General features: G+C 53.3%; 1 protein-coding gene and 1 long non-coding RNA gene across 2 annotated transcripts in view; one reads left to right on the top strand and one right to left on the bottom strand.

Moving 5' to 3' along the window:
* Positions 1-97: 97 nt before the first annotated feature.
* The window catches only part of LOC135972747 (uncharacterized), a 31,774-nt gene continuing 8,596 nt past the window's right edge, over positions 98-23,275 (bottom strand). Inside the window, exons 2-4 of the long non-coding RNA XR_010589240.1 lie at positions 4,159-4,246; positions 2,286-2,460; positions 98-164 (exon numbers count right to left, since the gene is read on the bottom strand). This is a non-coding gene — a long non-coding RNA (uncharacterized LOC135972747). The remainder of the gene's footprint in view (positions 165-2,285; positions 2,461-4,158; positions 4,247-23,275) is intronic.
* On the top strand, positions 14,891-18,148 carry LOC135972746 (maestro heat-like repeat-containing protein family member 1). The gene is made up of 6 exons (XM_065551945.1): positions 14,891-15,007; positions 15,320-15,399; positions 15,820-15,925; positions 16,135-16,230; positions 16,364-16,468; positions 16,918-18,148. Exons 3-6 carry the CDS (start codon positions 15,824-15,826, stop codon positions 17,143-17,145), a joined length of 531 nt encoding a protein of 176 aa, XP_065408017.1. The 5' UTR covers positions 14,891-15,007; positions 15,320-15,399; positions 15,820-15,823; the 3' UTR covers positions 17,146-18,148.

Here is a 23,275-nt window from a genome sequence, read left to right as displayed (position 1 = left end):
CCTGGCCCTTTAAATCACCGCCCGAGCCCCCAGCTGCTGCTGCTACCCCAGGACTCCAGCCATGGGGCTCGGGTTGCAATTTAAAGGGCCCCGGAGGGCAGCGCCGGCTTTAGGAAGGGCGGGGCCCAATTCGAACATTTTTGGCGGGGCCCCGGCAGGGATGACTAACAAAAAAAATAATGGAAAAAAAAGCCTTTAATTTCTTCCATGTATTATTTACTTTCCATAACTATATAAATAATAAAATTATATATTCTGTACATTGCATCATATATGCTGTTGATTGGTTATTAATGAGCCCCGTTTCACGTGTGTGGGTCCCCGCCACTCCCTGGGGGTGTGCTAGGGTGACCAGATGTCCTGATTTTATAGGGACAGTCCCGATTTTTGGGTCTTTTTCTTATAGGATCCTATTATCCCCCACCCCCTGTCCCGATTTTTCACACTTGCTGTCTGGTCACCCTAGTGGTGTGCACATGTGTGGGTCCCAGCTGCTCTCTGCCCCCCTCATTGAAGCAGGTGTGCAGGGTTACTGCCCTGGGAACTGCAGGGCACCAGTGGACATGGGGCTGGCTGGAGGCTGGGCAGGAGCTCACTGGAGGTAGGGTCTGGCTGCAGGCAGGGCAAGGAGTGCGGGGCTGGCTGGAGACAGGGGTGTGTGGGGCTGGCTGGCTTTGGGCAGGGCCGCAGGGGGGTGCGGCAGGGGTTGCCTGGAGACAGGGCAGGGGGTGCGGCAGAGGCTGGCTGTGGGCAGGGGGTGCAGGGCTGGCTGCAGGCAGGGCAGGGGGGCGGGGCTGGTGCGGGCAGAACAGGGGTGGCGGGGCTGGAGGTAGGGCAGGGGTGCAGCAGGGGCTGGCTGCGGACAGGGGGTGCAGGGCTGGCTGGAGACGGGGCTGGCTGCGGGCAGGGCAGGCGGTGCGGGGCTGGTGCGGGGACGGGGTGCAGCAGAGGCAGCTTTAAATAGCCCCCGAGTCCCCCGCTATACCAGGGCTCTGGGGGCTATTTAAAGGGCCCAGGGCTCCCCTGCTTCTACTGCCCCGGCCCTTTAAATAGCCGCTGGAGCCCTGGGGAAGCAGAGGGGCTCCAGTGGCTATTTAAAGGGCCGGGGCGGTAGAGGCAGCGGGAGTCCCGGACTTTTTAAATAGCCCCCAGAGTCCCGCAGCCCTACCCCAGGGCTCCAGCAGTGGGGGTCTGGTGGCAATTTAAAGGGCCTGGGGCTCCGGCCCCTGCTGGGAGCCCTAGGTCCTTTAAATTGCCCCCTGGGGAAGCCGGACCACCCTGGTACAGCGCACTGGCTCTTGCCGGTACACTGTACCGGGGCTTGGGCCTGGGGCCCGATTCAGGGGAATTGGTTGAATTGGCCTAAAGCCGGCCCTGGTGGGGGTATGGCCACAGAGCTGCAGGGAGGGGAACCCTGAGGTGTGGGGGCTGGGTGGGTACTGGGAGTTCCTCCTGAAGGGACGGGGGTTGGCCAAGGTCACTCAGCCCCGGGGTGTGGGAGGGGGACAGGCTGAGGGCACTCAGAGCCCCAGGAAGTTGGGGGGGCTGAGGGGAGGGACTGGCCAGGGGCACTCAGAGCTCGGGGGAGGGGCTGTCCGGGGGGGGGCACTCACAGCCCCAGGAGGTGTGGGGGGGAGGAGCACACAGGATTTCAGGAATTCCCTGGCAGTGAAGAGCTGCTGGCGGCAGGGAGGAGCCAGCCGTGACAATCCCCACTTGGGATCCCTGGCTGGGCTAGAGGGTATGGGGGCCCGTGGCCAAGCTGCAGCAGAAGGTGACCTGAAGAAAATGCCTCGGCATCCTGCTAGGAAGGGCCTGGGCCAGACAATGACCCACCACGCAGTGTCCCAGCTCCCTGCCCCACACCTGTGGGGCACGGCCCCTCCTCTGTAGGGAGGTTGGCATGTACCTTAGTGCTGCTTCCTCCATCCCCAAAGGCCTCTCCCAGCCAGTCTCTGGCAACCCCTGCCCTTCAGTATGCACATTACCCTGCTGTGACATACCGGGGGGGGGGAACCCCTCGGGGATGGGGGGGCTGTCACACAGCTGGGCAATTTAACCTGGCTGGGCAGAAGTGACTGTCTCCCTGGAGCGGGGGTCTCAGCCCAGGAGTCTCTCTGCCCTTCCCCCCAGTAGCGCCCCACATTGAGTTCCAGCCCCACATTCACACCCACAAGTGCTGGTGGGTTCCAATCCCAGCTGAACACGCCCACCCGGCCCTAGTGTGGAGCAGAAGGGCCCAGCGCTGCCCCACAGACCCTCTGGCTCTCCGAGCCCGCTCTTACCCATCACCGCAGCACGTCTGGCCCATGCTGAACGCTGCTGCTCTGTGCAGAGAGGCTGGCACTTCTCGCTCCTGCCGTACGAGGGGCAGGTGCTGCTACCGACTGCTCCCCCTAACCCCCGCCCTGCTGCGCTCTGGGGATGCTGCCCTGCTGTGGAGCTCTCAGGTGTCTTGAACTGGAATTTGTTTGGAGAGAAACTGCTAAGAAGCCCTATCAGCCCCGAGCAGAGAATACCTGGGAGCCTGCCTGGGTCGGGCGGGTCTGGTACAGCCTCCCCCAAGATAAGGCTCTTCCCTGGACCTGCCACCCATTGGAATCTGGAACGATTCCCTCCGAGGTAACACCCGGGGCAGCCAGGGCAGGGCAGGGCACGGCCTGCTCCCCTGGAGCGGTAGGGCTTTCAGGAGTCAGTGGTGCCAGCGGAGCAGGTTGTACGTTAAAGCAGTGAAGGCAGTTGGGGGGGGCAGAGGAATTGGGTGCTTTGCCATTGCACTTGATCAGCTCAATTTGAAAATTCTTTCAAAGGAAATCCAGATGTATACATCTGACTGGGGTACATGTACACACATACACACGCACACTCACATGTGCACACACTCATGTGCACATACACGTACACACATACATACGCACATGTACACATACACATATATACAGACGTACACATACACGCACACACGCTGTCCCTGGAGCGCCCCAGGATGCGACTGACGGGGTGGCTGGCTATTATGGAGGCAGAAGGGGGTTGGGAGAAAATAATCAAGAAGAACTTTTGCTGAAAATGCAAACCTAAGCTGGAAATCTGTGCAGGGCTGGGTCAGCGAAAATGATCTTTTGAGCTGTTCTTATTAACCGTGGTCCTGTACTTCCTGGTTTGCGTCAGACCCAGGCAGGAGACTGGGCTGCTCTGAGCTGTAGAAGCCATTGGAATGAGCCAGGTCGGAATGAGCCAGGCCCTCAGAGCCTTCTGCCACCAATCGCCCCAGCAGTCACTGATCCAAACCAAAGCACGTCCTTCCAGTCAGGCAGTTTCATATGCACACGTCAAACCCTTGGTTTGCCACTCAGACACCACGGTGATGGGCACAGTAAGGCCCGAGAGACGCTAAACAGGCAGACAGACAAGGAAATAGTGGCCCTGCCTACAGGTGTGTGTGTGGTGCAAACGGATGAACACCAGTTGCTGGCTGAAGGCACAACCTTAATTCCTGCAACTCCTGTCTGTCAGCTATCGTTCGCTTGGCAGCCTGAGCTCCGATTTCTAACGCAGCGTTTTGCTCTGGCCTATTGTGGTTCTCATGTCCGGGGGCGCCTTGGCCCCTGGTATCAGGAGCGGTGCTAAGGAGGCTGCTTTTCAAAGGTCCTTAAGTAGGGTTGTCAACTTTCTACTTGCACAAAACCAAACGCCCTTGACCCAACCACTTTCATGCCCTTCCCCAATGCCCCACCCCCACTCACTCCAGCCCAGCCCACCTCTCTCAGTCGTTCGCTCTCACACCCTCACTCACTTTCACTGGGCTGGAGCTGGGGGTTGGATTGCAGGGAGGGGTGAGGGCTCCGGTGGGGATGCGGGCTCTGGGATTGGGCTGGAGATTAGGGGGTTGGGGTGCCAGAGGGAGATCCGGGCTGGGACAGAGGGTTGGGGTGCGGACTCTGGGAGGGAGTTTGGGTGCGGGAGGGGGCTCAGGGCTGGGGTAGGGGATTGGGGTGGGGGTGTGGGGTCTGGGAAGGATTAGGGTACAGGAGGGGGTTCTGACCTGGGGCAGGGGGTTGGGGTGCCGGATGTGAGGTCTGGGAGGGAATTTGGGTGTGGGAGGGGGTTCCGACCTGGGGCAGGGTTTCTGGGTGTGAGCTCCGGCCAGGCGGCGCTTACCTCAGCCAGCTCTTGGTCAATGGCACACCGGTGCTAATGCAGGCTCCTGACCCCTGGTCTCCCTCCGCTGGCAGGCTCTGAGCAAGGCCTGCCCAGAGAACATGGATGACGAGCTCTCGATCCTGCTGACAGCACCCCCCAGCACAGACAAACTCCAGCACATCTTGGAGGTGAGCAGAATGGGGAGGGGCCGCAGGGGTTTTACCTTAGCCCTGGGGACTCCTAGAAAGAAGAGACTGGAAAATCCATATTTCTATTGGATCCTTCCGAGTATGCATTGGTGATATAAACTCACTGGGTGACCTTGGGGTAACTCACTTCCCCCTTACGGCATCAGTCTTCTCCACTATCAAATCTACACTGGGGAAGAAGGACAGAAGCCCCGACAATCACCTTCACCTCTGGGTGTCTGGTCCTGGGAGCCGAAACCAACTGGACTATCTGCCCCATCTCCTAAACTGCCCTGTCTTTCCCTCCTAGGGCCTTGTCCTTAGTGCTCAGCCTGGCCCCTTCCCAGCTTGTCCCTGACCTTTAAAGGACGCTCCAAGCCCCTCCCATGCCTGCTTCCCTTGGGGTCTCTCTCCTGGCTGAGTACAGGCTGCCCTTCCATCTCTCAGCAGGCCTGGGTCCTAGTCACAGGCTGCGTCTTGTCACGTGACCCCCACACTTATTCCCTTCACCCTAGGAAGCTGCATCACCTGGGCCAGGTGCAGTTGAGCTCCAACCCCTTTCCTGGCCATCTCATCCTGGGACAGGTTGAAACTGGTAACCTGTGGGTAACAGAAACTGGTTGCTCGCAAAGGTGCTGAAGACACAATGGAAGAGGAAATCCTTTGGCCTGGATTGAAATTATTCCGACTGAAAGTGAATGAGAGAAAATAGGTCCAGAGTTCTCTTCCTAGCAGCAGAAAATGTAGCGATTGATAGAGGTTCAGGTCAGAAAGGACCATTATGTGCATCTAGTCGCCCCTCCTGTATAACTCAGGGCTAGAATGTGACCAAGTGGTTCCTTCAGCCAACCATAGCATGGGACTGAGTCAGAGCACGTCTTTTGGAACGACATCCACATGCAGGAGAGCCAGCTGGCTACCAGAAAATCTCTCTTCTGCAGTGACGTGGGGTTAAGGGACACAGCAGCAGTGAGACTGCTATTGGAATACTGCCTCCAGTCTTGGTGTCCTCCTTTGAAAAAGATGGTCCTAGAAATTGGAGCTGGGGCAGCAAAGAGCCACCAAATGTTCTGAGGGCTGGAGAAAAATGCCTTCTAGTGAGCTATTGAAAGAGCTCAACCTGTTTAGCTTATCAAAAGAAGATTGAAGGGGACTTCATTGAAGTGTTGAAGTGCCTTAATGGAGAGAAAATACTGGGTATTAAAGGGGTCTATAGTCTAGCAGAGAAAGGCAGAACAAGACCCAATGGCTGGAAGGTGAAAAGAGACAAATTCCTATGACAAATAAGGCACAAATATTCAACAGCGAGGATGATTGACCACAGGAAGAAGCTACCAAGGAAAGTGGTGGATTCTCCATCTCTTGATGTCATTAATAAAGACTAGATGCCTTTCCGGAATGTGTTTGCCCCAAAAGTAGCTATTGTGGTAGACAGGAGGCCTGTGATATGCAGGGGGTCAGATTAGATGCTCTGACGGTCTCTGCTGCCCATAAAGTCTACTCATTTCTGAGAAACCGAGTGTAGCATTGGGAGCAGCTTGTGATGTTTTACTGTCTAGCCAGCTTGCTTCCTAGAATGAACACTCATTGAGTGGGGTGATCCACAGGGAGTAGCTCAAACCTCCAAAGTGTCAGCCCTGTGGCAGGACATTAGCACTGCAGGGGAGGGGTGGGTGTGGCAGTGACATCACAAAGGCCTTTTGCAGGACCTCAGCCTATTGGCCAAAGGTGCAGGGGAGGTGGTGACCTCACAGAGGGATGCTGACATCAGCCAGGCAGGACAGGGGCTCAGGGCCAGGGAAACCTCAGAGACCCCTGTGGCTTTGCTTCAGCAAGTCCCCTTCTCGAGATCTCTCTTTGAGGTCTGAGAGAGTATTTGGGTTCATGTATGTGAGCACCAGGAGGAACCTCTTTTGAGTTTTCTCCTTTCTTTTTCCTGATTTCACTAGAAAACTGATGTCCCTGTTTAGAAGGTAAGAGCCTCCGAGAGGTTTGGAACCTGTTGAGTCTGATGCATCTGGCGCCAGCTGAATTTTAGGCATGGAAAACACTAGCTTAAGGTGGCCAAATTTTATTTCCCACCTGGGATTTTGTCCCTTAGAATCTCTGGGGACATTAAGGTTTGTCCTTTTTCTTTTACCTTTTCCTCCATCCCTCCCTCCTTTCTCTTCATCTCTTACTTCTTTTGTCCTTTCCCCGTTCCCCTCCCACCACCAGGAGGGGTGTGTGTGTGTCGTGGGGGGTGCTCTACAACTCCCATTGTGGGAGGTCCACCGAAAAATGTGGCGTTGAAATAGTGCTCAGACAGTGATCCCCAGCGGTGACCTGGGCCATCCTTTGGGCTCTCTGGTGAGAACCCTCATCCCCCCGCCCCTCGGTCTCTACCCTGATTGGCTGAGCAGGGGGTTATTGACAGGGAGGAGACTCAGGTCCCTGTTGTTTTCTTTTAAGACCAAGTAAATAGTCATAACCAGTCATATGTTCAACAAATTTTGCTGCTTCTCTGCAGTTTATTATTTTCTCTACCATTCCAGTTCTCCTAAAATACTTGCTGAATAATTACTATGAACTCTTGCTGGTCTGGAACTCACTTGAGAACACTTTATTCAGGTCATTCAATGTCTGAAATTCAAGATCCGATGGTTAGTTTGAAAATCAGGGCTCTTGGGTCCTATTCCCAACTCTGCCACGGACTGGCTGTGTGACTTAAGACAAGTCAATTCTCCTTTCTCAGCCTTAGCTTCTCCCTCTTTCAAGTAGGGATAACAATCCGCTCCTACCTACCTCCCGACGGGTGGAGGATGGGGATCTATTGGAGAGTGTCACTAGGAGCAGTGCATAAGATTAGGTGTCCTATCATGTTTACTCAGATCAGATTATGACATAATAGAATGGCTGAAATAGTCTATTTTATTTGTATTTTATTATGTTGCAATTGTTAAGAGAAGCAACTACTTAGCTCAGACTGAAACATCTTATCTCTGAGATAAGATGAGAGAATTTTCATGCCACTTGATATGATTTCAAGAAACAAACTGGTTTAGTTTGAATGGGATTTTCGGACAGAAACGGTTTCAATGAAATTTCCCCACCATCTCGATTCCTGGGCTCTATCCCTGTCTTTGGGGGGGTTTGCTGTCTGTTAGAACAGGAGTCTGATTTGGATAGGGATAGAGACCTCTTTAATGTTTTTAATGAAGTAAATACTAATGGGAATTGTGTGATCATGGGAGACTTTAACTTCCCAGATATAGACTGGAGGACAAGTGCTAGTAATATAATACGGCTCAGATTTTCCTAGATGTGATAGCTGATGGATTCCTTCACCAAGTAGTTGAAGAACCAACAAGAGGGGATGCCATTTTAGATTTGGTGTGGGTAGTGAGGATCTCTTAGAAGAAATAGTTGTAGGGGACAGCCTTGGTTTGAGCGATCATGAGCTAATTCAGTTTAAACTAAATGGATGGGTAAACAAAAATAGATCTGTGACTAGGGTTTTTGATTTCAAAAGGGCTAACTTTAAAAAATTAAGGAAATTAGATAGGGAAGTGGATTAGACTGAAGAACTTGTGGATCTAAAGGCGGAGAAGGCCTGGAATTACTTCAAGTCAAAGTTGCAGAAACTATCAGAAGCCTGCATTCCAAGAAAGGGGGAAAAATTCATAGGCAGGAGTTGTAGACCAAGTTGGATGAGCAAGCATCTCAGAGAGATGATTAAGAAAAAGCAGAAAGCCTACAAGGAGTGGAAGATGGGAGTGATCAGCAAGGAAAGCTACCTTACTGAGGTCAGAACATGTAGGGACAAAGTGAGAAAGGCCAAAAGCCATGTAGAGTTGGACCTTGCAAAGGGAATTCAAACCAATAGTAAAAGGTGTAAAAGGTTCTATAGCCATATAAATAAGAAGAAAACAAAGAAAGAAGTGGGACCGCTAAACACTGAGGATGGAGTGGAGGTTAAGGATAATCTAGGCATGGCCCAATATCTAAACAAATACTTTGCCTCAGTCTTTAAGAGGCTAATGAGGAGCTTAGAGATAATGGTAGGATGACAAATGGGAATGAGGATATGGAGGTAGATATTACCACATCCGAGGTAGAAGCCAAACTCGAACAGTTTAATGGGACTAAATCAGGGATCCCAGATAATCTTTATCCAAGAATATTAAAGGAACTGGCACATGAAATTGCAAGCCCATTAGCAAAAAATGTTAATGAATCAGTAAACTCAGGGGTTGTGCCGTATGACTGGAGAATTGCTAACATAGTTCCTAGCTTTAAGAAAGGGGAAAAACGTGATCCGGGTAACTACAGGCCTGTTAGTTTGACATCTGTATATGCAAGGTCTCAGAAAATGTTTTGAAGGAGAAAGTAGTTAAGGACATTGAGGTCAATGGTAATTGGGACAAAATACAACATGGCTTTACAAAAGGTAGAGCGTGCCAAACCAACCTGATCTCCTTCTTTGAGAAGGTCACAGATTTTTTAGACAAAGGAAACGCAGTGGATCTAATTTACCTCGATTTCAGTAAGGCATTTGATACAGTTCCACATGGGGAATTATTAGCTAAATTGGAAAAGATGAGGATCAATATGAAAATTGAAAGGTGGATAAGGAATTGGTTAAAGGGGAGACTACAACGGGTCGTACTGAAAGGTGAACTGTCAGGCTGGAGGGAGGTTACTAGTGGAGTTCTTATATTATGGGAACAAGTAAATAACTTTTCCTTATTCACTTTCTTCACATCACTCATGATTTCATATACCTCTATCATATCCCCCCATAGTCTCCTCTTTTCCAAGCTGAAAAGTCCTAGCCTCTTTAATCTCTCCTCATATGGGACCCCTTCCAAACCTCTAATCATTTTAATTGCCCTTCTCTGAACCTTTTCTAATGCCAGTATATATTTTTTGAGATGAGGAGACCACATCTGTACACAGTATTCAAGATGTGGGTGTACCATGGATTTATATAAGGGCACTAAGATATTCTCCGTCTTATTCTCTATCCCCTTTTTAATGATTCCTAACATCCTGTTTGCTTTTTTGACTGCCGCTGCACACTGCGTGGAAGTCTTCAGAGAACTATCCACGATGACTCCAAGATCTTTTTCCTGATTCGTTGTAGCTAAATTAGCCCCCATCATATTGTATGTATAGTTGGGGTTATTTTTCCCAATGTGCATTACTTTACGTTGTCCACATTAAATTTCATTTGCCATTTTGTTGCCCAGTCACTTAGTTTTGGGAGATCTTTTTGAAGTTCTTCACAGTCTGCTTTGGTCTTAACTATCTTGAGCACTTTAGTATCATCTGCAAACTTTGCCACCTCACTTTTTACCCCTTTCTCCAGATCATTTATGAATAAGTTGAATAGCATTGGTCCTAGGACTGACCCTTGGGGAACACCACTAGTTACCCCTCTCCATTCTGAAAATTTACCATTTATTCCTACCCTTTGTTCCCTGTCTTTTAACCAGTTCTCAATCCATGAAAGGATCTTCCCTCTTATCCCATGACAACTTAATTTACATAAGACCCTTTGGTGAGGGACCTTGTCAAAGGCTTTCTGGAAATCTAAGTACACTATGTCCACTGGATCCCCCTTGTCCACATGTTTGTTGACCCCTTCAAAGAACTCTAATAGATTAGTAAGACATGATTTCCATTTACCTAAACTATGTTGACTTTTGCCCAACAATTTATGTTCTTCTATGTGTCTAACAATTTTATTCTTTACAATTGTTTCAACTAATTTGCCCATTACTGACATTAGACTTACTGGTCTGTAATTGCCGGGATCACCAATAGTGCCCTTTTTAAATATTGGCATTATATTAGCTAACTTCCAGTCATGGATACAGAAGCTGATTTAAAGGACAGGTTACAAACCATAATTAGTAGTTCCGCAATTTCACATCTGAGTTTTTTCAGAACTCTTGGGTCAATGCCATCTGGTCCCGGTGACTTATCAGTTAATTCCAAAACCTCCTCTAGTAACACTGCAATCTGTGACAATTCGTGAGATTTGTCACCTATAAATGCTGGCTGAGGTTTGGGAATGGCTGGAAGGTGAAAAGAGACAAATTCCTATGACAAATAAGGCACAAATATTCAACAGCGAGGATGATTGACCACAGGAAGAAGCTACCAAGGAAAGTGGTGGATTCTCCGTCTCTTGATGTCATTTAATAAAGAGTAGATGGCTTTCTGGAATGTGTTTGCCCCAAAAGTAGCTATTGTGGTAGACAGGAGGCCTGTGATATGCAGGGGGTCAGATTAGATGCTCTAACTGTCTCTTCTGCCCATAAAGTCTACTCATTTCTGAGAAACCGAGTGTAGCATTGGCAGCAGCCTCTGCTGTTTTACTGTCTAGCCGGCTTGCTTCCTAGAATGAACACTCATTGAGTGGGGTGATCCACAGAGAGTAGCTCAAACCTCCAAAGTGTCTGGCCTGCGGCAGGACATTAGCACTGCAGGGGAGGGGTGTGTGTGGCAGTGACATCACAAAGGCCTTTTGCAGGACCTCAGCCTATTGGTCAAAGGTGCTGGGGAGGTGGTGACCTCACAGAGAGATGCTGACATCAGCCAGGCAGGACAGGGGCGCAGGGCCAGGGAAACCTCAGAGTCCCCTGTAGCTTTGCTTCAGCAAGTCTCCTTCTCGAGGTCTCTCTTTGAGGACTGAGAGAGTATTAGGGTTCACGTACGTGAGCGCCAGGAGGAACCTCTTCTGAGTTTTCTCCTTTCTTTTTCCTGATTTTACTAGAAAAGAGACGTCCCTGTTTAGAAGGTAAGAGCCTCCGAGAGGTTTGGAACCTGTTCAGTCTGATGCATCTGGCGCCAGCTGAATTCTAGGCATGGAAAACACTAGCTTAAGGTGGCCGAATTTTATTCCCCACCTGGGATTTTGTCCCTTAGAATCACTGGGGACATTAGGGTTTGTCCTTTTTGTTTTACCTTTTCCTCCACCCCTCCCTCCTTTCTCTTCATCTCTTACTTCTTTTGTCCTTTCCTCTGTTCCCCTCCCACCACCAGGAGGACTCTGTGTGTGTGTCGTGGGGGTGCTCTGCAATGGGAACAGGGACAATTCTCCAACTTTGGGCAGTCGAGAGCCTGGGTGAGATAAGGGGCGTTAAAGCCCTTTGTAAAGGAGAAAGGGGAGTTTCACGGTGTTGAGCACCAAGGAATTCTAAACTTTGCTAAAACATCTAGTCTGCAGAAACCAGAAATGGTCGGGGCCACATTGTAACCATTGTCTTTTTTAAAGCCCATTGAGGGATGTGAGTCCCACTCTTTTAGGTTTCTGGGGTGCTCGGAGGAGAGAAGAGGTGCCTGTCTCCATTTTATGGCCTCAACAAACTAGGTGCTGTGTCCCAGTTCTCGTCAAAGATCCCTGAAAAAGAACATCTTCCCATCCATTAACATACCTGGAAAGATACTGGAACTCCTTATTAAACAATCAGTTTGTCAGCACCTACAGGACAATTTGGTTCTTAGGACTAGTGAGCATGGACTTGTCAAGAACAAATTATTCCAAACCAATGCTAGCTCCTTCTTTGGCAGGGTTACGGGCCTAGTGCAGGTGGGTAAACAGTAGATGTGATCCATCTTGGTGTTAATAAGGACATTCTCACAAACAAACTAGGGAGAGGTGGTCTAGACGCAATTAGTATAGTATGTGTGCACAGATGATTGCAAGCCCGTACTCCAACAGCCCGGAACCAAACACTCCTCCTCCTGGGCAGTGTGCTCCGACCTCTAATGGTCAGATGCTGCTTAGCACTGTCAGAGCAGCTTTTGCTGGGGGATTCTCCCAGCACTTTCCAATAGTGGGAAAGTATGAAATCCCCATTTGACTGCTGGGGACAGAGCCTAGAGCGGGGAGCAACTTACCCAAAGTCCCACAGGTAAATAGGAAACCAGCAATGGAACCCAGGAGTCCTGACTCCCAGTTCCCTCCTCCAATCACTCCAGCGGAGCACACTCCCTCTCAAAGCAGGGGGACCGGACATGAAGGCCTGGTTGTAATTGCCAACTATGGGAGGGAGTGTGCAGCAGTGGTTAGTGAAGGAGCCTGGAAATAAGGAGTGCTGGGTCCCATCCCTGGCTCTGACACTTGGTGTGACCCTGAGCCAGTAGCTTCCCCGCCCCAGGCCTGGTTCTCATCAGTGGGGTTGGGGTCACAGCCCCTACAGCCCAGGGGGGTTGGGAGGCTCCAGGAAGGTGTGTAAAGTGCCGGGATGTCAGGATCCCGGAGGCGCTGTCACCCCCGCACTAGGCCAGTGTTCTGCACCCCCTGCTGCTGGCCGAGTTTCTCTGTCCCTTGGCAATAAGACAGACTCTTGTTTTCACAGCCAGTCGATCGCCCAGTGCTATCCCCCTGCCTGCTGGCTGGGCAGGGTAACTCCTCAGGTCACCACCACCCTCTCCAGCCTGCCTTGGCTTTGGGGAGTGAGGAGGAGGGCGAGGGACGATAATGAACATCCTCCATCCATCGCTCCGTCAGCAGAGCAAGTGAGTGGCATTAGGGTTCCCCGTTGGCGTCCCCTGTCTGTCTGGGGAGAGGCAGAAAGAGGGGGAAGGAATCTCTCCCAAAGGAGATTGGATTTGCAAACCGCCCCCAGGAGCCCCTCGCTCTCAGACCGGGGAGGGGCTTCTCCAGAGCCGTCTCCAGTGTGTTTGGAAAGGTCCCAGCAATGGGGCTCCCAGCCCTTCCCTTGTGGGAGACTGTTCCCCAGGCTGAGCGTCTCTGAGCTGGGCCAGACCCTGTGAGCTGCTGAGCATGGAAATCAATGGGAACGGCAGGGGCCCTGGCCTTGCTCTGCCTCGGGACTTTGACGTGGGGAATGGTTTCCCAGGAGAAGTCCGGACTCCTGGGTTCTGTTCCTTCTCTAGCCTGGGGGGAGTGTGGCCTGGGACGGCAGGAGAGAGCTGCTTGTCCAAAGTGACTGAGCCCAGTGATGGAAAAGGAGGAGACTCCCTGGGCATTGCACCCCCCGGGGTAACGAGGGGGAACGCTGGGAGCAAATCATGCAATGAACTCCTGCCAGTGCGTGTAGATTGCATTACGTGCACCCCTGTGGGGGAGGAAGAGCTGCTCTGGCTGGGGCAGGGATGGGGAGGGACCAAACAGGCTGGTTAGTGAGAGGCTGCCTTGACCCCAGACTCACGCCCGCTCCCCGCTGGGTTCCAGGATGGCCAGGCTCCTGAGGAGGTTCAGGAAGAAGGCTCTGCAGGTGGCTCCAGAGCCTGAGGGAAGCAGCTGCCATCTTCCCCCGGAGCAGAGCGGCTCCTCCGTCCCCACTGGCGGGGAAGGAGCTCCCGGCCAGGCCAGGAGGTGGAAGTGCCCAGCCTTCTGGCGGAGAAAACCCGCTCCCAGCGCAGGCGCCGAGGTGGGAGAGGCCAGGTCGAAATGGAGCTGGGCCAGGCTGCGGCTGGGCAGGCAGGACCCAGCGCAGGAGGGGAGCCGGGCAGGGTGACTCTGGGGCATGTTGTGTGGGCAGCAGCGGCCCCAGGAGCCCAGCCCTGATTCCCAGCAGGAGGCATTGCCCTGCCCGGTCACTGAGGACCTTCCAGCCTCCCCAGGGCAGGAGGTGGAGGATCCCTGTCCCACCACCAGCAGCTCGGCCCGCTCCCCATGGGACAGCAGCAGTGCCTGGGACTCGGGCAGCAGCGAGGCTGATGGACGCCGCTGCTTTGTTCCAGGTGAGAAGTCAGGCTGGGCTCAGGGAGAGGTGAGGGCGGGGCTGTGAACACCCTGGGCCCAGGCCCTCGATCAGTGCTATGGGGGTGGGTCCCCAGCCCAGGGGTCTGGCTTGAGCCACATGAACCCCACTGACACTAGATGCTGCCACTTTGGTCCTTGGTGCTCCAGTTGGGGGGAGGCACCTCCCAGGGAGTCCAGGACAGCGTGGGGGGGTCTCTTTGCTATGGGCTCCTGAAGGAGTTGGGGGCTGAAGGCATCACTGAGAGGGGGGAGTGTGGAGCCCGATCTGCCCTGGGTCCCGGAGGTGGGAAGGGGACACATTATCCCACCGTGCCCCTGTCCTTCCCCCGAGTGGCAGCAGGCGTCACCCTGTCCCCTTCTCTCCCTGGTGCAGGGACCACCAGGGACTCAGGGGACGAGGAGGAGGAATGGGTGGACATGGCCACAGAGGAGGCTGCTCTCAATAACATCCGAGAGCAGCTCCAAGGCGGAGAAAAGGTACAAACGTTCCCCAGCTGTGCTGGAACCGAGACTGTCCTGCCCCTTCCCAGCACCTGACCCCCTGCAGAGGGTCTTGTCCCTGATGATCCACCAGCCCTAATGGGGACCTTTCTCCTCCATGATCTGGGACCCCAGAGGTGGGGGTGTCTGTCACACACCAGCCAGGTCTCCTCCCCCGACAGGCACTGTCCCAGTTCCTGACCCTGCTTGTGGTGGAGTGGTGGGTGATTTGGACAATGGGCGGGTCCCCACTATCCCCCATTCAGGCCTGAGTCCTGCAGCTGCTGTGTGGGGGCAGGGAGGTCCCTGGCTAACTGGCTCTCTCTCCCCTAACCCCACTCCTGGTGGGTGCAGGAGGAGGCCCAGCAGCTCGTGTTCCTGCACGCCATCCACCCCGCGTCTCGCTGCACAGCAGAGAGGGCAGGACACACTGGAGCCGCACTGCTGCAAGGCGGCTGTGGCGGAGAGGATTGTGGTGAGCGAGACACGGTGCCCAGCAGCTGGAGGAAAGACAGAGACATGGGAGGGGCAGGGGTCTCCCCAGGCCAATGGATGGGGGATGGCTGGTGCTGGAGGGGCAGCAGAGGGCAGGGATTGCTGGGGCTGAAGACTGGGGAGAAGAGACGGGAGAAATTCGGAGAGTGGTCACTATTGGGCAGGAATCGGAGGAGCGGGGGGTAGGTGGGGGGATCCTGCTGGCTGTGTGGGGCCCTGGCTGTGTAATGGCTGGGAAGTGTCAGTGAGGCCCGAATCTCACACGCTCCGTTGTCTCCTTTGGGTCTCACAGGAGCTCATTGAGGAGCTGCCTGATAACTCTCCACCCGGCGCCGTCCTCGCCAACTCCCTGATTGCTGTGGGCAACCTCAGGTACCGAGACCCTCCGGCCCGGTTCCCCTAACCCCAGTGCTGCTCAGGCCCAGGGCTGGGAGTCACTGCCCCTCCCACTCCCAGGTCACCTCCCAAGGGTGGCTCCTCTGGCAGAGGTGCGGGGAAGGGTCACTCTCTCCTGGCTGGGCTGTTCTTTTCACTCCAGTAACATTGCAACGGCTTTGGGGAGAGGCTCACTCCCAGGATCAGATACAGGAGGGGCAGCAGGGTCCAGGGAACGGGCTATTCCTGCCCTGCCACTGTCTGTCTGAGAAACCTTGGCCTTGTCATTCCCTGGCTCGGTGCCTCAGTTTCCCTTCTTGCCAGCCTGTGCCTATTTCGCTGCAGTTTCACCTGCGTGTTGGTGCCAGTCCCATCCCCGCACTGCACAGTCTAATGCCGGTTCCTCTCTCTTGCCAGCACCATGACACCTGCCGTGGAGCCAGAGCTGGAGAGCCACCTCCTCCGAGCTGCCCTGCACGCCGTCTTCACCCTGGGCATGGAGAAGGACACCGCCCAAGTGCAGGTAGATCATGCTAAAGTCATGGATTGAAGAGCCAGCTGTCATCCTGCCATGAGTCCTTGCTAATTGCCTGCAGTGGGATGTGAAGGAGAGAGGCCAGGATATGTGTTTGGGGGTCTCACCAGTGCTTCCCAGAGACCCCACTTCCCATCCTGTGGCAAGTTTAGCCCCAGTTTCCCTAACTCTGACCCATTGCTCTCCCTTGCTTTCAGGATCTGCCTAGGGTCTTGCCAGACCTCCTGGACGCCATGCTGGGGAACCTGCTGGCAGAGTCCCCAGACACCGACAGGCTCCACTACATCTTGGAGGTGAGCCCGATGAGAGGGGTGGGGGCAATTTTACCTTCACTCTTAGATCCATTTTCCAGTCTGTCCTCCTAGCCGGGCCCCCAGTGGGCATCCTTGGTCAGGGCAGTCAGTGCAATGCCTCCTTTCCCCACAGCACATTAACTACTGGATCGTGTCCAGGGTGCCGCGAGAGAGAGCCAGGGCCGTTAAGAGCAGCACGGCCCTGCTCAGATTCACCATCACCCTCCCTGAGTTTGACGTAAGTGACCTCTGACCCCAGCTTCCTGACTCCAGGGGTAGGTGGGCTGGCTCCGACGGGCTGTAGGATCTGCTGCTGCAGGGGCTGTGGGTTAGGAGTGTTCCTCTTGGGGAGGCAGAGTCAGAGCAGAGAGTGAGCCTGGCTTGAGTCAAGTTCTTCTTGTCCTAGTTAAGTGGTGACTCTGGGCTTTTAAGGGGACTGTGCTCCAGGTTCATGCCTCCCGGTCATCCTGGAGCAGCTGGGGAAGCAAGTCCTCATGGAGGCCCCTGCCCACAGCCCTGTGCTCCAGGCTTCCTTGGGGGCAGAGGAAATTAAGGGTCTGGCTCTAGCTCCTATCCTTTAGCATCTCCTGCAGAGGGGCTGAGGGGAAGGAGAGTCCTGGCCCGGGGGGGACTGGGAGCCGACAGGAAAATGCTGATGGAGTCCCCTCTCCCTCTCCCGTCCATTAGAACTCAGCGGAATTCCCCAGGATGGGTCACCACGTGGCACAGCTGGCTCTGTCCGTCAGTGACCCAGCCAAGGACATCAGCCGGCAGGCCAGGGAGGGGGTTTACCGGCTCTACCAGCTGCTGCTGCACCAGAGGGGTAAGGAACCCAGCTGGGAAATGGCACCCGCTAGAAGAGTGAGACTGGGACCCCAGCCAATTTCTCTCAGACTGACCCCGGCTGGAGGATGAGTCTCTCTATCTCTTTCTGTGTTCCACACCACGCCCTGCAATTCTGTTGGGCCGGGCACGCAGCGAGGACTCTGCCCACTGTGCAGCCACCAATGGGATTGGAAGGACACAAGCCCTGCAACCAGAAGGACAAATGTGTGTGTGTCTCTTTCCCTGTCACCTACTCCCTCCTGGGGGAAACCCAGCAGGTGCTCCTGGGAAGGGAGATGAATTCACCTCCATGAGCAGGAGCGAGCCAGCTTGTCCCCGGAGCAGCTCCACCCAGCTCTTTAGCCAGGCTAATTAATGACAAGCTTTGCCTCATCCCAGACTTATGTTCTTAGGACAGGGTGCTATCGCACTTGGGAAGGGCAGGAGAGTCCCCCAAGTGCCCTCTGCGAGAATCTCCTGTCCCACAGGGCCGCACCCAATTCCTAGTGGTCTGGTGTCTGTGTCACCCGAGCCACCACCCAGAGTTGCTCCCATCACTGGCAGCCTGGGAGGCCAAGGACTGACGGGTGATGGCGTCTGACCAGGCAGGGCTGAGGCACATGGGCAGGGGACGCTTGTCCTGCTGCTGGCAAGGCTGGACCCGTTTTGGAGAGAACAGGAGGATTCAGTCAGCAGTAGGGTTACCATGTCTAATAAATAAAAAAAGAGGACCCTCCACGGGCCCTGGCCCCGCCCATTTCCCCACCCCTAGCCCTGCCCCAACTCCGCCCCTTCCCCACCCTAACTCAGCCCCCTCCTCCCTTCCACTCCCAGCCATGGGGAAAGGGCTGCCCCAGCGCTACCGGCTTCATGGTTTGCCGGGCAGCCCCCAGAGCCTGCACCCCCGGCCGGTGCTTCCCCAGCGCAGTTGGAGCCTTAAAGTCTGAGAGGGGAGGAGCGGAGCAGCTCAGCTGGAGCCTGGGAAGGGAAGTGCCTGGCCCGTGGCTCGGGGTCCGGAGGCAGGGGGGGGGGCTGCCCAAAGCCAGTCGCGCTGGCTCGGGCAGCTCGGCTCTTAAAGTCTGAGAGGGGAGGAGCAGAGCAGAACAGCCGCAGGAGGGGAAGTGCCCGGCTGGCATTTTCCCGGACGTTTGGCTTTTCGGCAATTCCCCCCGGACGGGGGTTTGATTGCCGAAAAGCAGGACATGTCCGGGAAAAAACGGACGTATGGTAACCCTAGTCAGCAGGGGCTGCCGATCCGTCCCATTCATCAGGGCTGCCATCCTGCGGCTTCAGCATTAGTGGCTGGGGTGACTTGGGGAAAGGCCTCAACCTCCCCACATCCCACTTTACTGCTGCCAGAATTCCTCCTGCCCCCCCCCCCCCCCCCGCTACAGTCCCCTCCCTACCCAACCTGGGTGGGGCTGGAGGAGAGGGGTCTGAGAACTTGAGCTGTGGATTGGAGGTGGAACAGCTGTCAGGGGCACTGAGGGGGAAGTGGCAGGAGCTCCCCGTACAAGGAGGAGGGTTGCCACTGGAGGTCACTAGGAAGGACAACAAGACTCCATCCTGGGGGTCAGGAGGGGGAATCCATCCCTCAGAGGTGGGCAGGGGCTGGGAGGAAATGCTGGTGGTTCCAGGGGCCGTTAATCCCCCCTGATTCCTCGGAGGCGTCTGAGTCTCAGACAGGTTCTCGTTCCCTTGCAGCAGGAGGACGTCACGGCCAATGTGATGCGCCAGCTCCGTATCATGCGGCACTTGCGCCAGGTGCCCGAGGCGCTGCAGGGCCTGTGCCTCTGAGGCCACCAGCAACTCCCGCTCCCTGCTGCAGGTACTGCTCTGGCTCTCTGTAAATGGGGAGCTAGTGGAAGGGGAAATGGAGCCCCCTGGCACTCACAGAAACCCTCTCCCCTCTCTGTGGAGCAGTGTCCTTTCCTCTGCCCCCAAATTCCTTCATCTGGGACAGGAGCTCTTTCCCTCACACCCATTCCCCTCCCCCCTTTCCTTGATCTACCCCCATCCCATTCCCCCTGCGCCCAGGCAGAGCTCTGCCTGCCCCATATGGTGCAGAAAGGCCTGTAATATGCAGGGGGTCAGATTAGATGCTCTAACGGTCTCTTCTGCCCATAAAGTCTACTCATTTCTGAGAAACCGAGTGTAGCATTGGCAGCAGCCTCTGCTGTTTTACTGTCTAGCCGGCTTGCTTCCTAGAATGAACACTCATTGAGCGGGGTGATCCACAGAGAGTAGCTCAAACCTCCAAAGGGTCTGGCCTGCGGCAGAACATTAACACTGCAGGGGAGGGGTGGGTGTGACAGTGACATCACAAAGGCCTTTTGCAGGACCTCAGCCTATTGGTCAAAGGTGCTGGGGAGGTGGTGACCTCACAGAGAGATGCTGACATCAGCCAGGCAGGACAGGGGCTCAGGGCCAGGGAAACCTCTGAGTCCCCTGTAGCTTTGCTTCAGCAAGTCTCCTTCTCGAGGTCTCTCTTTGAGGTCTGAGAGAGTATTAGGGGTCACATACGTGAGCACCAGGAGGAACCTCTTTTGAGTTCTCTCCTTTCTTTTTCCTGATTTTACTAGAAAACAGACGTCCCTGTTTAGAAGGTCAGAGCCTCCGAGAGGTTTGGAACCTGTTCAGTCTGATCCATCTGTTCCACAAGTCCTTCAGTCCAATCCACTTCCCTAACTAATTTCCTTAATTTTTTTAAGTTAGCCCTTTTGAAAACAAAAACCCTAGTCACAGATCTATTTTGGTTTACCCTTCCATTTAGTTTAAACTGAATTAGCTCACGATCACTCAAACCAAGGCTGTCCCCTACAACCATTTCTTCTAAGAGATCCTCACTACTCACCAAAACCAAATCTAAAATGGCATCCCCTCTTGTTGGTTCAGCAACTACTTGGTGAAGGAATCCATCAGCTATCACATCTAGGAAAATCTGAGCCCTATTATATTACTAGCACTTGTCCTCCAGTCTATATCTGGGAAGTTAAAGTCTCCCATGATCACACAATTCCCATTAGTATTTACTTCATTAAAAACATTGAAGAGGTCTCTATCCCTATCCAAATCAGACTCCTGTTCTAACAGACAGCAAACCCCTCCCTGAAAGGCAGAGATAGAGCCCAGGAATCGAGATGGTGGGGAAATTTCATTGAAACCGTTTCTGACCGAAAATCCTATTCAAACTAAACCAGTTTGTTTCTTGAAATCATAACAAGTGGCAAGTAAATTCTTTGTCACAATGTGTTAAATTGTCTCGTGGCACTCAAAGAGGAGACACTTAGATCTCAAAAATTAGATAAGATGCTTCAGTCTGAGCTAAGTAGTTGCTGCTCTTAACAATTGCAAAATAATACAATACAAATAAAATAAACTATTTCAGCCATTCTATTATGTCCTAATCTGATCTGAGTAAACATGATAGGACACCTCATCTTATGCACTGCTCCTAGTGACACTCTCCAATAGACCCAGCAGTCCTTATTTCCAGGCCCCTTCACTAACCACTGCTGCACACTCCCTCCCACAGCTGGCAATTACAACCAGGCCCTCATGTCCAGTCCCCCTGCTTTGAGAGGGAGTGTGCTCCGCTGGAGTGATTGGAGCAGGGAACTGGGAGTCAGGACTCCTGGGTTCCATTGCTGGTTTCCTATTGACCTGTGGGACTTTGGGTAAGTTGCTCCCCGCTCTAGGCTCTGTCCCCAGCAGTCAAATGGGGATTTCATACTTTCCCACTATTGGAAAGTGCTGGGAGAATCCCCCAGCAAAAGCTGCTCTGACAGTGCTAAGCAGCATCTGTTTGCTTGTGAGAATGTCCTATGGGACTGTGTCAAAAGCCTTATTAACACCAAGATAGATCACATCTACTGTTTACGGTTTCTCAGAAATGAGTAGACTTTATGGGCAGCAGAGACCGTTAGAGCATCTAATCTGACCCCCTGCATATCACAGGCCTCCTGTCTACCACAATAGCTACTTTTGGGGCAAACACATTCCGGAAAGGCATCTAGTCTTTATTAAATGACATCAAGAGATGCAGAATCCACCACTTTCCATGGTAGCTTCTTCCTGTGGTCAATCATCCTCGCTGTTGAATATTTGTGCCTTATTTGTCATAGGAATTTGTCTCTTTTCACGTTCCAGCCATTGGGTCTTGTTCTGCCTTTCTCTGCTCGATTAAAGAGCCCTTTAATACCCAATATTTTCTCTCCATTAAGGCATTTCAAGACTTCAGTGAAGTCCCCTTCAATCTTCTTTTGATAAGCTAAACAGGTTAAGCTCTTTCAATAGCTCACTAGAAGGCATTTTTCTCCAGCCCTCAGAACATTTGGTGGCTCTTTGCTGCCCCAGCTCCAATTTCTAGGACCATCTTTTTCAAAGGAGGACACCAAGACTGGAGGCAGTATTCCAATAGCAGTCTCACTGCTGCTGTGTCACCTCCCTATCCTACTCACGGCTCTGCTCCTTCGTCTAATGATGGCTTTAGCCCTGTTCACCACAGCATCACACTGGGAGCTCATGTTGAGTGGCTTCTCCACTCTGGCCCCTAAATCCTTTTCAGAGTCACTGTTTTCCTGGATCCACGTCCCCATTCTGGAGGTGTGGCCGGTGTGCCTTGTGGCTACGTATAGGACCTTGCATTGGGCTCTGCTCAAACTTGTTTTCTTTGAATGGGTCCAGCTGGTCGAATGAGTCAGATCGCTGTATATCACTGCCCTCTCGCCATCAGGAATTACCACTCTGCCTGTATTTTGTCACCCCCCAATCTTATCCGCAGTGATTGTATGTTTTCTCCCAATTCATTGATAACAATTATTTTAAAAAATTAGTCCTTGAGAGCTTCTTCAGACCCTTAGTACCCAGGACCTGCTCCCCACAGCACAGTGAGAAAGGCCGTCCAGCCCTGCTGGTACATACGGGATAAGCACAGAACAAACACACTTTAGGAGCTGTGTTGTCCATAGGCTCTGAACAACATGTGGGGGTCAGCAGATTACAAATGCACGACAGACCTGTAGTGTAGACAGGTCCCAACTGTGTCTCGGTTTCCCACCCTGCTCTAAGTTTAGTCACAGCCTCCATGTCTTTCCCCCGTGTCCCTTAACCCCACGTCACTGCAGAAGAGAGATTTTCTGGTAGCCAGCTGGCTCTCCTGCATGTGGATGTCGTTCCAAAAGACGTGCTCTGGCTCAGTCCCATGCTATGGTTGGCTGAAGGAACCACTGGGTCACATTCTAGGCCCTGAGTTATACAGGAGGGGCGACTAGATGCACATAATGGTCTTTTCTGACCTGAACCTCTATCAATCGCTACATTTTCTGCTGCTAGGAAGAGAACTCTGGACCTATTTTCTCTCATTCACTTTCAGTCGGAATAATTTCAATCCAGGCCAAAGGATTTCCTCTTCCATTGTGTCTTCAACACCTTTGCGAGCAACCAGTTACTGTTACCCACAGGTTACCAGTTTCAACCTGTCCCAAGTGAGATGGCCAGGGAAGGGGTTGGAGCTCAACTGCACCTAGCCCAGGTGATGCAGCTCCCTAGGGTGAAGGGAATAAGTGTGGGGGTCACGTGACAAGACGCAGCCTGTGACTAGGACCTGCTGAGAGATAGAAGGGCAGCCTGTGCTCAGCCAGGAGAGAGACCCCAAGGGAAGCAGGCAGGAGGGGCTTGGAGAGTCCTTTAAAGGTCAGGGACAAGCTGGGAAGGGGCCAGGCTGAGCACTAAGGACAAGGCCCTAGGAGGGAAAGACAGGGCAGTTTAGATGATGGGGCAGATAGTCCAGTTGGTTTCGGCTCCCAGGACCAGACACCCAGAGGTGAAGGTGATTGTCGGGGCTTCTGATCTTCTTCCCCAGTGTAGATTTGATAGTGGAGAAGACTGATGCCGTAAGGGGGAAGTGAGTTACCCCAAGGTCACCCAGTGAGTTTATATCACGAATGCATACTCGGAAGGATCCAATAGAAACATGGATTTTCCAGTCTCTTCTTTCTAGGAGTCCCCAGGGCTAAGGTAAAACCCCTGCTGCCCCTCCCCATTCTGCTCACCTCCAAGATGTACTGGAGTTTGTCTGTGCTGGGGGGTGCTGTCAGCAGGATTGAGAGCTCGTCATCCATGTTCTCTGGGCAGGCCTTGCTCAGAGCCTGCCAGCGGAGGGAGACCAGGGGTCAGGATTATGGAACCTGGGGTGACACCTGCCAGGATGACAGCAGGC

The sequence above is a fragment of the Chrysemys picta genome, chromosome 7 (assembly GCF_011386835.1).
Source record: "Chrysemys picta bellii isolate R12L10 chromosome 7, ASM1138683v2, whole genome shotgun sequence".
Classification (NCBI taxonomy): domain Eukaryota; kingdom Metazoa; phylum Chordata; order Testudines; family Emydidae; genus Chrysemys; species Chrysemys picta.
The sequence above is the reverse complement of the archived record's forward strand: the minus strand, read 5'-3'. Positions and strand labels throughout refer to the sequence as shown.

Excerpts from the sequence above, each read along its gene's own strand:
- LOC135972746 (XM_065551945.1), top strand. The coding sequence starts at position 15,824 with ATGACACCTGCCGTGGAGCCAGAGCTGGAGAGCCACCTCCTCCGAGCT. Across the intron at positions 15,926-16,134 it reads AGGACACCGCCCAAGTGCAG|GATCTGCCTAGGGTCTTGCC; the intron begins GTAGATCATGCT and ends CCTTGCTTTCAG. Across the intron at positions 16,469-16,917 it reads TCACCCTCCCTGAGTTTGAC|AACTCAGCGGAATTCCCCAG; the intron begins GTAAGTGACCTC and ends CCCGTCCATTAG.